General features: G+C 34.2%; 1 protein-coding gene across 1 annotated transcript in view; it reads right to left on the bottom strand.

Annotated features, from left to right (window-relative positions):
- The window catches only part of LOC145673029 (uncharacterized), a 170,523-nt gene that overhangs the window by 134,862 nt on the left and 17,780 nt on the right, over positions 1 to 17,881 (bottom strand). The window contains exon 2 of the mRNA XM_081742356.1: positions 7,068 to 7,299. Within this exon, the coding sequence (XP_081598482.1) occupies positions 7,068 to 7,299 (232 nt within the window). The remainder of the gene's footprint in view (positions 1 to 7,067; positions 7,300 to 17,881) is intronic.

Here is a 17,881-nt window from a genome sequence, read left to right as displayed (position 1 = left end):
CGCGCTTGGAAACACGGCAAAATTAACAATGTTCACGAATTAATCTGTTGCAGTTCTTTTCGTTAAGTTCATTCCTTTCGTTTTTTTCGAACGCGATAGATTGGTTATCATGTTTACTAGCTAGTATTGAAAAGTGGCGAACCACCATAAGCGTAAGATGCACAATAGAAATTTTTCCAACACAGAAAAGGGATACATCAACACCGCATACGAGGGTGTTTCAACCCCGAAATAAGTGTCGTAGTAACACAGAAGGGGAGTCGAACTAACACCAAAAACGGTGTTAATCTGGTGATCTAAACTTGAATTTTTACACAGGGGAGTGTTGAATTAACACCAAAACGATGTTAGTTACGTGGCCTTGACTTTGAATTATGACACAATGGTGTGTTGAAATAATAAGAAAATGATGTTGAAATAACATAGGGACTGTGTTATATTGATACTTGACAGGTGTAATATAACACGAAATAACAGTAATACACTACACACTGTGTTACTTTCTTCGTGTTGGTGCCACACCACCTAAAGTAACACTCAACACTTTCCCCCCACACTACCGACTCTGACATGGTGTCGAATCAACACCGAAAATATTAACACAGATCCGAATTTAACACCATTCAACACCGGTTTGTATGTTAAACGCTAACACCACGGGGTCTATGTCGAATTAACACCGCATAGTGGTAGTCACGCTGGAACCACTGCTCTGTGTTAAAATTGAGTTGAATTCATAACCATTTTTTACTGTGCACAAGCACAGTCACGAATACACACACACTTTGATGCACGCGTGCAGATAATACGTGATATAACATTAAAACAACAATTATGTACCCACATATCCTTATTAATTACAGTAAATAAACCATAGTCCTATAGGATTTGATACAAATGAATTAAGTACTATAATATGTGAAAGCAAATTAGTATGTTTTGACATATATTTCCGAGAATCCTTTGAAAATCCAGGCTGGGCAACTGCCCCTTTGCCCCTCGCTAACAAGTAACGGTCGTCATGGCTGTTAAAGTATCATGTGAAGAACGGAAGCAAAGGTTAAAATATAAAGTGTGAGACCATAGGTCGGACAAATGAGGTAATCTGCGGGTGAGGTCTCCAACTAGCGGAATGCTAATCTACTGATAAATCTCATTGAATGGAACAAAATAACATGGATGAGGGTTAATTTCATGCGTAGTTTAAGAAAATCCGAGACTTTTTTTTGTAAACCTGAAAATTGATGTTGGATGATAACCTTGACACCCATTAAGATGATACTGATACTGAACTATATCTCTTATCAAGCTTTTCATTATGACAGTTTCTTGTATACTATACAAGAGCTCTGATCTGAATAAAGTATATGAATTCAACAAATAACTCTAGCATTTATAGATGAAAAGCATTTTAAAGTCACTTATACTATATATAGTATATCAAGTTTAATCTTTTCAGCACATCAATATACACTAATATATATTTAAAAAATCGCTGTCAGCCTACCAATTTTTAACGAAAATACGGTAATCTAGTTACCTGAGAGATTCGTGTCTCAACAGAAAATTTTATTCGAGTAAGTATTAAAGCGATTAAAACATTAACATGGACAAATTTTAATTGAAAATCTTAATATTTACTCCTCACTTACATTATTAATAATTACACTGCTCCAATGTGTCGCCGTGATAGTTGTTTTGCTTGTTATCTACCCGGAATCCTGATCGCTCATATTGAATACGTACAAGTGAACGACAGACACGTATTTTACGATACTATAAAAGTTTTTTATAAATAAATTTAAAGTGTTTTACGTCCAATAATTCAAAGAAAATATTCCATCAACTCTGCATCAGACATGGTGAGTGACATATCTTCGTTTTCTGAACCAAAAGAAATATGTAATAGTAATGGAAATTTTAATCTTCATTAGGGGTTGAGTTTTTAAAAATTCGCAAGATAAAGACCCGCATCAATGGTCTGACTTTGCGTGACATCAATCATCATCCCGAACCATAAAGTACTTTTTGCATAATAATGCAGTTTACTTCCGAGGCTGGAAATCCTTCCTCATCTTGTCATATCAAATTAATGCAAGTGAATTGTACATTGTACGCAGAAACAAAGTCCAACTTTATGGTTTCAAAAGGAAGTGGTACGTATGTAATTTGGGTTTCAATTTTGTTTTAATCGATACGATAAGAATCCTGTCAAAGTAACGACATATTAAATGATTTTTTTCCCTAGATGATGCGACATATAAAATTTATATGCTCTATATGGAAAAATATTTCATAGTAAAAGTATAGTCATATTTTTTGGGTGCTTGCGTAGGGTAATTACTAATTAGATTATATTTCACTAAGAAATTTTCATTGATATATTGTTTAAGTAATTACTTCTCTTGATTTGGACTTAATTTGTGGGCTTGTGATAAATTCTGAGGAATAGCCAAGTTTTACATTGCAATATTAGAAATAAGTTAGGTATTTATCAGCAATGTAAACATGTTATCCGTTTCTACGTATTTTTTTCTTAACTGAGTACATATGAACCTACTCAAGTTATGTTTTACGTTTGCAAACGGATTATTTCAGCTAAGGCATCAATACTGTGTTCACAGAGCATAAAGTTCGTTAAAACATCACCTGATTGTCCACTATGAGTCATATACTGATGTTACACATTTTTACGTACAAGAAGTGCCTTTTAAATCTTAGTTCTCGTATTATACTTGTTATCTACATAGAGAATAATGAGAAATTTCTACTTACAATTAGAAACAATGACACTTTCTTTTATGTTAAATACATCGATACAAAACTTATGAACACTTATTGTATACAGGAAAATACAGTACAAGTGCATCAAGAACATAATTTTATATATGCCAAATTGTCACGATAACTTTAGGTATTATATCATTAGTACCAAACTTACATTTTGTGTTGTAGAAATTAAATTGAACTATTCAGTTAAAATACAGAACTAAGTTCTAAGAATCCTGAATAATACTAATACTAATACTAATAATAATAATAATAATAGCTCTTTAAAAATTGTATATCTGTCACGTTATACATGAATTTCATTGTCACAAAGTTTTTCGAATAATATCTAATCCAAAGAAACGGCAAGCATTGCACGCTTTCCTAAATCTTAATTTGCAGATTTAGATATCTCTCTTCATCTGTCAGAAACAAAGTATTGAACAGAAACTGAAAAGAAAAACTTCATATTTTTCTTTTAAGATTTAATATTTTGTTTGTTTCTCGAATTCTGCATCACGTACTTGCTATTAAAAAAGAAGTTATTGTGATTGACATGAACTTGTGTTAAAGACAACTTTAGAAATAAACATATAGTCCACGCCACATATGGCACACCAGTTCAAAAACAAATTTTCTTCTGAAACATAAGCTAAAAGTTAGCTTTTCTGTAAAATAAAGTTTTGAATTTAAATATTTGTATGAAAAATCCATTTATTCTTAAAGAGTAAAGTCTATAAACACTATATATGAGGATATAAAAATGAAAGATCACTTTCTTAGATTCATTATCTCTTCCTTCAGCATGCTGTGAATAACATTTAGGAACATACCTAATGCAAATTTGACCCACCCCCCAAAAAAGCAAATTGTATCTATGTGTGTGTGTGTGTGTGTGTGTGTGTGTGAGAGAGAGAGAGAGAGAGAGAGAGAGAGAGAAAGAACACGAATCTTGCTTTTATTGTAAAAAATACCTCGACAATGGGTCTGACATAGTATTTTGACATATATTCTTTTAGGAATGCATTGTCCATTACAGGCCTTATTTCGTTGTTGGATAATCCCTTGCACAGTATTTCCTTCCGTTATTGAAGCATTACTTTATGACAAGCATAGAATATGTGGGACAACGATTGTTCAGATAAGAGCTCATCCGACCCCTCTTGCTCTGGCTTAGATGACGTGGAGATTAGACCCTGGCGAGAAATGAAGAGGAACAATGGACCCACGAATACTCAAGGGAGGAGAAAGGGCTCACCCCACTTCCATGTGACGTGGCAAGGGTCAGAAGAGTAGACAGCTGTCAAATCGAAACAACACACACGCCATGTACACACGAATCCATATGCAATACGACAGGAGTCTCAACTCTCCTCGGTACCCTAATGCAGGTTGAAATATCCCTTAGCTACGAACTGTGTACTTTGCATGAATTAACAGTGTGGTGAGTCACCCCCTTCATCAATGGAATTCCGCGGTACCTTTCTTCCTTGTAAAGGGTTACACTAGCAAGGGTGACTTCTTCTTTTTACGTGATAGAAACATCAACCTGCAGTAGATGTTGCTGTGGACTTTTTAATGAGTAAAACCATAGACAAAAAAGGTGGTGTCCAAACAATGATTGATAATCCTCATCAGGGGGAGATGGTATAGTGCAATGGTTGTGTTGAAGGAAATTAGTGTTAGGGAATAATATAATGAATGTGCTCTCTGGGAGGAAGAAGTTTGCTCAAGAATGGACAATAGCACAAAATAAATACAGTAGCTGAGGAAGTTTCGGCACAGCCTATTTGCAAGTCAAATTGTTATAATATTGGTGAAGTAAGACTAAGATCAATCTTCGTGATTATTTCTCGTAATAGGAACACTATTATAGTGGCTTACAGGGCCTCGGCTTCGACTCCAGGTAAGAGAGCATAAAAATAATTCCACGTTCATTCACTTAAATTAATCATCCGTCTCCTTTACCTAAATGCCTTTATTAGCCTAAATGACATAATCGTGGGATGTTAAACTAAAACTGCTATAGACAAACGGTCTTCAAATGTAGACACTAGTTGTGAGTTAATTTGATCAGAACGACTTCTTAATAGTTTGTACACTGGGATTCCGAAGTAATTAGGATCAGATAACATCAAGATAGTTGAAACCTGTAAATCCGAAATTTTGGATAATCGGAACAGTACTCGATACACGAAAAAAAACTGACTTTTTTAAATCATAAAATCAACTAAAAAGTTCATATGCGATACTAAAGTTTTGTTATATAGAATGTACTCGTATATTCCACAGTGGAAAATAATAGTTCATTGATTTTTTTATCAATTTTCTTTTACTATAAACAAGTATTGCATTCATTTCGTTTAACAGGTTACTAAGTTCAAATTCCAAATTTGATGGTCAATAACTCAAAAACCAAAGATCTCAACACAGCCAAATTTGAAACGTTAGAAGGCCTTGAAGAGCTTACAAAGGGTGCAAAATATTACCGTATGCAAATTTTTGTTTCCCGAGTTATTGATAATAGAGGTTGAAGTTTGGATTTAGTAAAAAAAAAAAAAGTATAAATTTCAAATTTGATAGCTAGTATCTCGTGAACCAAAGGTCTGCACACCGTAACATTTCATGAAGGTACTAAGATTTTGAAGGTCTATCACTATGTCAAATTTGATCAAGATTGGATGAATTCCATCAATCCCGTCTAAATAGCAATTAGTGAAATCTTTCGCGAAAATTTGACGAAGTCCAAATTCCAACTTCCATGGCCATCGAATCCTGGAATCGAAGAGCTTCCTCAACTATATCTGAAATTGTGGTAAACTTTATGAACTTAGTGGGTACGTGCAATGCTATGTTGTGTAAATTTTTGGTTATCGAGTTTAGTGTCATTGAAGTTCAGATTTGAATTTAGAAAACAAGTTCAAACTCCAATTTTCGTGGAGAATATCTCGGAAACCGAAGGTGTGCACACATTATGCCAAATTTGATTAATATTGGATGAGTTCCATCAATTGCGTTTTACTGCAATTTCTTGACTTCATTGAGTTCGATAACTCAGACAACTTTTATGGCGAGGAACTCTGGATTCAAAGACCTGCACACCATACTTCATGCCAAGCTTGCATGCGTACTAAGCTAGTCAAGATCTACATCATACCAAGTTTGGTCAGAATCGGATGACTTTCATCGAGTGGATTTTAGTGAAACTTCTTTCATTCATTCTGTCCAACTCCAAGTTTGATCGCTAATAACTATAGAACCTTACGTTTCACACCATAATATTTCATATGCCTACTAAACTCATGTAGGTTTATAACCATGCCAAGTTTGGTATGAAGTATGATGTGCAGGTCTTTGAATCCAGAATTCCTCGCCATAAAAGTTAAGTCTGAGTTATGCCAAGTTTGGTTAAGATCGGGTGAGTTTCGTCGATAGCATGCGATATTTAAAATTATTTCACTACAATCAAACCCAACTTTGATGACCAATAACTTGAGAAACAAAAGTCATCACATGCTAATGTCTATTAAGCTCGTCTCGATAACACTATTATAGGCAACTAAGAATAAATCATCTGACCAAAGTAATTAATTAGTAACTTGGCAATTTACAGTTTGGGCAATTTATCATCATTTTGATCAGACTTATCTTCAGACAACTACATAGTAAATGCTTTGATATATCTATATTCAGAGTATTATTGTTATTAGTACAGTAGTGTGTAGTTATTGCGATAGTATCCAAAGCCTATAACATATCGGTTAGGTACTTAGTTTTAGAAACACCAAGCATTTCACTATGATCAGATTGCAAAAAGTCAGACTTTTCTTCGTCTATTTTCTAACATTAACAATAAATGACTTCTCTCTTGCCCCTCGAATGTATTTAACCAAAGAAATGTTACTCTTAATCCTTAAAAGAGGTAGTAGCAAAGAAATTTACTACAGCACAGAGGACATGGTATGTTTGAGAGGTTATACGTATTTATACTCTTCGTAGCTTTCATATGCTCAATTAAAACCCTTAAAACTGTATATGTGATATTTCACCTGTCATATCTTATACAGCATTCAGCAGAGAATTTTTTATCCAGACCATCTTCATCATTCAGAATCTCCACAGGGCTCTAGGACTAATAAGAAGTGATAACCTGTTGTAGACAAACTTTGATCTTGAGTAACTATTTCGTAACGGGTACAAGTCATCTTGCTGCTGACGTCTCCATTAAATTGCAATCAATCAATTAATCAATCAATCAATCAATCAATCGAATAAACATTAATTAAATATGTACTTACCTATGATTAACGGCAGATCGTATATCATACTCGAATGTGAGAGGTGGTTGCGTATAGTTCCCTGCAGATCCCTCTGGCCATTCTTCTGAAGATGAACAGGAGACGCCACTCTCTTCACCATGAAGGGAGACGTTACTAGAAAAGTGAGCATCAAGTACTGCTATGTGCCAGTCTAAGTCTCTACATTTTAGGCGAAATTCGGTGTCTTGACATCCAAATTCTTCTACTACTTCTGCAAAAACAAAAAGATACATTCTTATTGAATTTTGAACAATATATTAGTAAATCATAGAAGAATTATTAAATACTGTATACCCACATATCAAGGAAACCTTGACCCATCTTGCAAACCTTGACTCACCTGTGTAATTTTGATCTTCTAACTGAACATTACTCATGGCTCGGAAAGTTCATGTTTTCAAACCCAAATAAGGATCAGATACAACTATATTCTTATCGTTCTCTTAAACAAACATTACTCTCTGCAAAACCTTTATATAGATAGTTTTCACATCTCTCATAGTGCGTGCCGTCTACCACTACATCAAACAGGGTTTCATCCCAATATAGAATCCTACGTAATTTGCTACGCTCAAGCATCTCAGTAATCAAATACGAAACTCCAATTCCCTCTTCTATTATTCGACGTGGAGAACCATTCGGTAATGTCTGACATAGTGAGTTAATCTATAAACTTTATTTCTACCAATTCCCAATGGGCAATTTTCACCTTATGTACAATTTTCTTATAATAGAATACCTTAAAAACTCGCTCCTAATAAAATTTCTAATTATACAACCATCAAGTATATATACTTGTAACGTGATTCTATTCGCTACACTCCCTAGTTCCTAATATATTTTTAGTATTTATAAACTACACAATATTATGATAAATCACACCACGATTATGCACTTTAGGATATGTATATTTCGTAATATATATCGAATTTGACACACTAAAATAATGAACATTCAATTCTTACAAGATGGTTCTTCATTCTATATTTCTTAGTTACCCTATCAACGAGATAAACAGGTTGTCATAGCAAGCAAAACAAGAAATAAGTCAATACAATACAAATATTTTAAATGATTTCCTTTTATATTTCCTTCTTATTAACAGCTTGTGCCTTTTAAATAGCACTTTTGTCCTTGAATAGAAATAATATTGTGAAGAACATACAAAATATACATTATCGTTGTATGTATGGCTCCGGAACTATAGGACTTCTTAAATTGGTCACAATTGAAGAAAGAGTCCTGGGCCGTTAAACATTTCATATACATGGTTACCTTACTTTTTGAATAGCCTTTACATATAAAAATTACAGTTCATAAAACAATATATTATTTTTGCCTTATCTCAATACCATTCTTATATTTTTCCATTAATCAATTTTAATTTTATAAAATTATTAATGACAAAGGCATATTCAAAATATGATAAGTTTGTTGATTATTTTAGGTTCTAAATAGATTCTTTAACTCAATACCATTTATATTTGTTAAAAATAAAGTTGGTGTAAGTTAAAATACAACATATTTCATTTATTCGGGCATAATTAACATAACTTTGAGAGAGACAATATTTGTATTGTGATTGTATAGAATTCAGACAAAATACGAATTCCAATAAAAATCATAATATTCAAAGTGAAACAAAGCAAGAACTAGTAATAACAAAGTTACAAGATATTGAAATTTTCACTATTTTTCAAAACTTTTATTTCGAAAAAGGGCGAAAGTAAGTTTCACATCCAATTGCATTGATGATTTCTAATAAACGTAAATATCATAATGTAGTTTACAGTAATTTGATACTTCACAACCTGTTCCGGAGAAATTACGAATATTGTAAAGTTTACAATACGGATTAAAATCATGAAATTGCGAGAACTTCTTGTAATTACAATACCAAAAACTAACGCAGCCGTGATACAAAAGCAGACAAAAACATTTTTAAACATTTCTTACAACCATGTCATTTTCAGAAGTAAAGAAATCTTGACATGTGTTTTTTCATATCTTCGAAACGGTTTGAGATGTCAAATCGTTGTAAACGGAATTATGATCTTTACGTTCATTACTTCTAGAATTCATCTATGTGATTGAATATGATACTTATCTAAAAACATTTTCGAAATAAAAGCTTTTGAAGAAACTAAAATTTTCACTCTGTTGTAACTGCTTTTTCTTGTTAGAAATACGTCATATCATGGTCCTAGTATTCGACACTAAAGTATGTACTGCTAAAGAGTAAAGACTGTGCGTCTAACTTGCCTCCAAAATTTGGATGTTTAAGTAGGTTTGTAATATTGTACCGTCCTTAGTTTGTAACATGAAATAATATCTGTGATATTGTAAGTTTTCGTTTAATATGTAAATTTGAATCTTGTAAAACTTAACGTAGTGCCGTTTAAAAATATTGCAAGGATCCATATACCGACACGTACTATAAGCAAGTGGTTTTAGATTATAAACAAACAGTGGCAGACATCAGAAGGAGACTACACTTTAAGGAAGAAACGAAGAAGACACGGAAAGCCACGAAGAAATCCGACGATCCCTCCAAGGTCCTTCCTCTAAAAGGACCGCTATAAAAGCGGGCGAGAGAACTAACTTGTAAGAAGTTATCAGTGCCAGTACTGACCATTTACCTACAAAACTTAAACCCGAGGCCGCCATGTACTACGGAGATATCCTTTAAACACCAACTCCCAAGGCTGATATGAGCTACGGAGTATAACCTATTCCATTCGAGGCCGCTGTTGGCAAAGAAAAACATCCTTTCTACCCCAAGGCAACATTATATGCCGAAGGGAAAAATTCTCAATATACACTGATATCAATTTTAGAGTGGTCAAACACTTAGAGAAGAGACTCTTAGAAACTTTGTACACAAATTATATGACATTTTTGTAATAAAAGGGTGAAGGGTTAATCTCCCATGTACATTATTTGACTGTACCTATAGAACATTGCAATATAGAACTCTAAGTTGAAATAGAAACACTGTTCATCGGATGGCATTGCGGATTATGTCAAACATTTCCCCCCTTTATATTTGCATTTGTAAAAATTTCGTTAAATTTTATACATTAGTATAACAGTTAAAGACGTTTCAGAATAAAAATTATATATATGTTTATCCTTAGTATTATTGAATGTACCATGTTATGTTGTTATTTGTGTCTTTTTTTTTTTCTTTGTAAATGTGACAAGGGTTAGGTGGCAGAGCAGCCTCTGGCTGAACCTCGCCCGCTGAAATAAAAAGCAATTATTTATATAAACAATGTTAAAGAGTTAAAGTATAACTTTGGACTACCTCAGTACTTATATTATATACCGTCATATTGATAGTGTGATCATGAAAAGCCTGATGAGAGGATACTTTAGGATGAGTTTCGGCTTAATAGACCGCATGTTAAGATAGTATCAATTAGTAGGTTTACAAAAAAGACTTAGTTTTTCTCGAAAACAACGCACGAGCATCTACACTTAACTATATCATCTTGTTCAGCTTGAAATTTATCGATTGGTATACCTCATCTTCCGACATTTTCCCCCCTTAATAACTATTGTAGAATTTGCAATAATAATAATAATAATAATAATAATCATCATCATCAAAGTTCGTATCACAGTTGAAACTGCGGTAACTTCCAAACTATGCGAAATCAAAACTGAAACTTGAAGTAATACACCTATAACTACTGCTTCCAATAGAGGAATAGAACCTAAGATGTAAGATAGATTGTGTTCCTCGGACGCTGAATCCATATCAAAAAGCCATTACTCGCTATCTCTTACGTTTTTATTCTATGAGGATTAGCATTAAAACCGGAAGTGGTAACTGATGTCTATCACGTCTGGTTACAAGAAAAAGAATAAAATAGGACATAAAAAATATTTCTGGTACTGAACCCATATCAACAATCTTCTTGTCGCTAACTACTTCCGTTTTATTCATCATGCGATCAGTGTTAAAGTCTAACAGATTTTCGTCACTTCCGATTTCAACAGATAGATAAAAGTTGAGAAAATTCATTCTTGGGATGCTGAATCTGTGTCAGAAAATATACTTCTGATCTCTCTTCCCGTTTGTCCTTATGGAAAAAAGAAAGTACTGAATCGGTAATACTAGTAAATTTCAACCATTTTCGGTTTTGGTAGAGGTAGTGGATGGTTATGGCATGTTCTCTTTTTAGATGCTAAATCGATTACTAAAAACCGTTCGTCTCTACCTGTTACGGTTTTTATTCTATCAACGTTGAAATCTGAAATAGGTGATTTGTACCACTTATGGTTTGAATAGAGGATTGGTTAACATAGGAGATGGATCCAATTTTTAGGACGCTGAATTGCTGGCAGAAAGTTTTATTTATTTATTTTTACGGTTTTTGCTCCATGGAAACCAGTATTACTAGTAAATTTCAATCAATTCCGGAATCGGTAGGGCGTTTCCGGTGGTGATATGTTTTCATGAGACTGAATCAGTTGCAAAAACTACTTATCACTGTATTGTCGTTTGTGTTTCCTGCCGATAAATATTGAAACTACAAATAGTTGATTTCTACTATCTCCGGCTTGAATAGAGGATTAATATATGAGATGAAGTCTATTCTTGGGACTCTGAATCGATTGCAAAACCTTGCTTCTCGGTATATCTTACCTTCTTACTTTGATACTTGTCAACAGACAGATGAACAGACGGACATCGCCGCTCCACAAGATTTCCAACCCTTATGCATTGCATAGTTTGGAAGTTGATGATGATGATAATAATGATAATAATAATAATGATGATGATAATGATAATGATGATAATGATAATGATAATGATAATAATGATAATGATGATGATGATGATGATGATGATGATGTATAAAAGCTAGACTTTTGGGAATTTATGTTGTACACAATTTTACTAGCTGAACTGTCAGTACTTTACCCAAGAGAAAATATTAATGAAAATCATTTTGCAATCTATACAAAAATCTAGAATTTGGTTTGGGAGACTAATTGACGTGGCTTTGAATTTACCTGATCTCCGAAACTAATCCCACCCTGAAATAACTTCTTAAATCAATGGTTTAAAAACAACTACCTCTGCCTACATACGACATTGAATCTCCCCTTCCTCATTACTTCGGGATGGAATTTCCGAAATTCACGCGAGTGAATAAATGTGTTATTTATAGTAATTGAGACACGGGAAAACTTGTAGCCCCCAATTCACTATTAGTCATGTTGTTATGAAAGAGTATAAAATATTTTTTTTTTCATTATCAAACGGTCAGAACTCTCAATGCAATATCCAACTACTCTAATTTCTGAAACAAGACCACAGTCCTTCATGGGTTCTTGGGACAATTTTTCTCAGCATCCAAAGGTGAGGTGAACCCCAGAAGAGACTAACGATAAAGAATTCACTTTCTTCTTAGTTTTCTGTAGTTAATATGGTAGTGAAATACTGATAAAATTAGCTAACACAGAAAGAAGTAGTATTCTAAACTCATTTTTGCTACAGCCAGTGAAGGGCTAAGGCAAACTAAATCGTATATTTTCAACTGGGTGATGTGTGGTCAGTATCGGCTCCCAGGAATTTTCATTTCTAGGTTTCTAGACTGGAGTTTGCTAAGTCTTAATTCACATAACTCTCCAATTGCAGTCGAATACCGGAAGATTTAAATGATATTACCTGGAACAGAACATGGAATCGCAAATTTCGACCTAGGCGTACCGACTTTGATTATACTTTTGGTTTTGTTTTGTTTGAAAGAGCATACTTTTCCGGTGATCCCATCTAAATCACATCCCAGGATGTAATGATAGTCTTTGGAGCTGGACCATGAAACACCTCAATGAGTGTACTGTGTATTTACGTACAACGTTGACATACGTGCACCGATTTTATTATTATTATTATTATTATTTTGAAAGAGTATTCTTCATTGGAATCACACGTAAACTTCATAAGGATAATTAACCGATTTCATTGTGTGCATATTCATGCATAACTTCAACCTAGGTATACTTATTTTGATTATTCCTTTCTAGTTTCAAAAAAATTGACTTTTTTGCAGGTTTTAACAAATTTTTATCAAAATCCGATCACGATCTTTGTAGTTTGACCATGAAACTCCTCAACAGATGATAGTGTTAATATTGTAATATCGTGTTTATGTTCACATATAATTTCGTAACTCTTAGAACGATTAATATTACATATAAAACATATTACATATTATATATATACACGAGGTGTGGCAATTAAATAACCAAACTGCCCACCTCCTGTCGCGCAGGATCGTGGGGGGGGGGGAAGGTAGAAGGGATGTGTTGTTGATCTTGAACCTTCATGAGCAGCCACTGTTTGTTTCACGATTCTGAAAGCTTTTCTTTTCTTTGCAGGTTTGCATGAAGAGGATAGTGTTCTGTAGTAGTGCCGGAATCATGGTGAACAGTAAAGTTGAGCAGCGCATTAACATCAAATTTCTGGTGAAATTAAAACACCGACGGAATGTTGTGAAATGTTAAAAGAGGTGTATGGTGATAATTCTATGTCACGTGCGCGAGTTTTCGAATGGCACAAACGATTTTCAGAAGGTAGGGAGGAAGTTGAAGATGATGAACGACCCGGCCGCCCTTTAAGTTCAAAAACGGACGAAAATTTTCAAAAAAAAAAAAAAAAAAAAAAAAAATCAATGAACTTGTGCGGAAAGACAGACGTCTGAGCATTCGGATGATCGCAGACATGAACATTAACAAAGAGACGGTAAAACAAATTTTGCATGACAATTTAAACAAGACAAAAGTTTGTGCAAAAATTGCCCCGAAAAAATTCCCTCAGGAACAAAAAGACATTCGAAAGACCATTTGCTGTGACATCATGGAACGACTTAAAGCAGAATCAGACTTGCTAGCACATGTCATCACTTGTGATGAAATGGATTTTCTAGTATGACCCCGAGGCTAAGCGTCAATCCATGCACTGGAAGATTTCCACATCGCCAAGAACGAAAAAAAAAAAAAAAAAACACGAATGAGCAAGTCCAAAGTGAAGGCAATGCTCATCGTTTTTTTTTTCGATATCAGGGGTATCATCATGACTGACTGGGTGTCTCAGGGTCAAACGGTGAATCAGACCTACTACAAAGAAGTTCTAATCAGGCTGAGGGGAAGAATAAGGAAGAAGAGATCGGATTTGTGGAAGAAGGATGCATGGATCATCCACCAAAACAATGCGCCTGCCTATAATGCCCTTTCTGTGAAGCAGTTTTTAGCAGCCAAGCGAATTCCTGTGCTCGACCATCCTCCGTATTCCCCAGACCTGGCTTCCTGTGACTTATCTATTTCCAAAAGTGAAGAGTGCATTGAAGGGAACACATTTTCAGTCTGTGGAAGAGGTGAAACGAAAAACGGCAGAGTTGTTGAACAGTGTGACGTCTGATGACCTAAAGCATTGCTATGAACAATGGAAAGCACGTATGCAGCTGTGTATAGATAGAGAGGGGAGTATATTGAAGGGGATAACAGTCAATTGTAACTTTCTTTGCAATACATCATATTTATGACACGTTTCGTTATTTAATTGCCACACCTCGTATAATAGATAGATAGATATACAAATTATATATATATATATATATATATATATATATATATATATATATATATATATGTGTGTGTGTGTGTGTGTGTGTGTGTGTATGTATGTATGTATGTATAAATTCCACACAATTTATTGTGAAGCTATCGAAACGAAGTCGAGACCGAAATAAGTATCTGTTGGAGACGAGACAGACGACGTTGAACACGAGACAAAAAACAACTAAACGTCGATTGAGACAAGAGACAATCTTTAGTCGCGCCTCTATTAGGAACGGGCACGAGCGAGTGCAAGCGAGTTTTCTTTCAAACTCGACTCGATTCGAAACACATCTTTGAGCTCGAATCGAGAACTCGGCTCGAAAAATTTCCTTCAACTCGATCCGAAACTCGAACGAATTCTGGTAGAGTAGAGCCAAAACGAGCCAAATCCTATGCGTAGTTTTAAGTATTGTTTTCAAGTATGTTACACAGACAATATAATTACGTATTATCAATAATACTACAACTAGGCCTATTTAATAATAAATAAAAATAATAATATAACAACACGGCGTATAAACATGAAAGATAAGCTTTTTGTATCTGAATACTAAAAATTACTTGACTTCCGACCTCGGTTGTCGTGAAATTTAGAAGCTAAGAACATCTTTCATGAGGTTCGGTTTGAGTTCAGGAGTTAGTAGTATTCAGGCTCGAGCCAAATATTGTTAAAAGTTATAGGGCGCTGGCCAAACATGTTCAAAATTGTTCGTCCATGGTTTAGAGTTCTCAACGGCTCGAGCAGCTCGGCTCACAGCTCACTCACTAACGAACCGAGCCAACAGCTTACCTAACCCAGCCGGCTCGAGCCCTCAGCTCGGTTGAACCGAGCCGAACTAAGGTTGTTATAAAAACCTCTTGTTGTCTTGTAGTGGAGACGAGACGAGATGCGAGCAGCATCTCCCCTCGTGAGCAACACAAAGTATTCCACATTACTGTTTGCATTTCTCATGACTTTCGTTTTGCAGTCTAATCAGGTCATGATTCCAAAACGAGTTAAAACGAGCTGAGTGAGCGAGCTATTTATCGAACTCGACTCGACCTTAAAAACAGTGACTTGGCTCGGAACTCAACTCGAGAAAATTACCTTTGACTCGACTCTTGCCCATCCCTAGCCTCTATTCCATCTCTATTTTTTTCCTATGAGATAATGTTTGTCCCCTTACCCCGTTCAGTATCGATGATAACTTACATTAAGATTGAAAGGTTGAATTAAAATACATCTCGAACGAGAGTCGCGAGCTCTGTTCGTGTTGTGCATTAAAATCTACAAATCAAATTGCCTCAAGCTACTCCTGCTTATTCAAATAACGGTTAATGTCCGTCCTTCTTAGAAAAAAATATCCTTCTTCCTTATTTTCAAAAATAGAACAAATGGTCTCCTTCAGCAAGGCAATAAATAAGTGACCAGCCAGGGATAAAATATGATAATTTACAGTTCAAGTATTAAAATGTGTGTATTTACAGATAATGTACGATATTCAAAACCACGCTTGTTTAAAAGTAGAAGTTCTTAAGACTGCAAATTTCGGCAATGACCATAGATAGAAGAAATTTAAAAGAAAAACTACCAATGATCCTGTTAATGACATTCCAATATATATTTACGTAAAACAAAATTTTAGAAACCTTGGATGTGATGGCATAGCAATTGTAAGGCTGAACATGGTATGTTGAACAATTTGCGTGCATTCAGACCAAATCTGATATTATACAGTAAAAATAATCTTATAAATAAACAGATTACTTGTTAACTTCTAGAGCTGATGGTTAGTTTCTGGTAGTTTAGTTATGCAACATATTAATATGAGAAAGAGCTTTTGCTGTAAATGTTAAGATATCAAGAACACAAATAAAGCAAGCGTAAGACCAGGAAATTATAGCGTGCTTAAGTATGCTCTTCTAATAAAACTTTTGGAATTTAATCTCGATAACAAATTTAAGTTCTTTTTAAGCCTATTTGTAACTCAGACTAGTAGAAATTCAAACCATATACAGGCCATACAGGCACAAAATGAGAATTTTCCTTTCATCCGTCGACTGACATACTTATATCATGGAACTAACTTTAAACCAATGTCAGGCCTAAATGGAAATTTCTAGACAAAGAAGTTAAAAACCACTCACAGAATCTACAGTTCCTGCTTTTATTTACAAATATTTACATCTTCTCAGAATAAGCCCTCTCATTAACGACAAACTTCTCAGTGTGTGTCACGCTAAATTGTAATAATAACTAGTCACGGAAATAGATGTCGCTAACTTCAACATCACTTGCATGCCTGACGTTAATAAACTGAGTCACCTGCACAATCGGATGTTAAACTACAACCCCTCGTTTTGTTCTTGGATGCAGGGCAAAAATGTACTAACTTATTTGGGTTCGCACCTATTGTTGATGTGTCGCTGATTATGCATTATTTCTACAGTAATAGTGTGACAATTTTCTTCTATAATGTACAGCAAGCCAAAAGCTCGACCGGAACAATGAATATATATATATATATATATATATATATATATATATATATATATATATATATATATATATATATATATATATATATATATATATATATATTCACAATACAAGGGTAAAATAAACTACCAATGGTACTAATTCTTCTCCCATTCTCATATATATATATATATATCACAATACAAGGGTAAAATAAACTAAGATGTATCCCGAGTAAGACTATTTAAAACACAAAACAGGATAAATATAGTGGTATTAAGGTTACTTGAATATTACTTAAGCAAGTAAGAAATAAGGTGTGAATGAATTTCAAGTTGGTGCACAAGGTTTTTAAAACAAAGAAATCAATAGAGTGGATATAAGTCGTCTTTTCTTTTTTGATTCTTCCTCTCTCTCACTCTCTCTCTCTCTCGTCTGCAGTTTTGATAAACAATTAGTCGTAAAGAATATATACCAAATATTATTCTGATTTACTGTAGTATTTAGTAGTTGATTATTCTGTAAATACTTTCTTTTATATTCATTGAAGCATTTATGTATTCACCTAATTACTTCTCAACACATTTCTAATGAATCCTCTATTGAGTACATTCTTTCTGTACAGTTCAACATGTGACTGAAATCAAAATTAATAACCACCGAAGTAATCAAGATAATTGAAAATCGTTATTTGCCACAA

This window comes from Thermobia domestica, chromosome 2 (genome assembly GCF_964235325.1).
Source record: "Thermobia domestica chromosome 2, izTheDome1.hap1.1, whole genome shotgun sequence".
Classification (NCBI taxonomy): Eukaryota; Metazoa; Arthropoda; class Insecta; order Zygentoma; family Lepismatidae; genus Thermobia; species Thermobia domestica.
The sequence above is the reverse complement of the archived record's forward strand: the minus strand, read 5'-3'. Positions and strand labels throughout refer to the sequence as shown.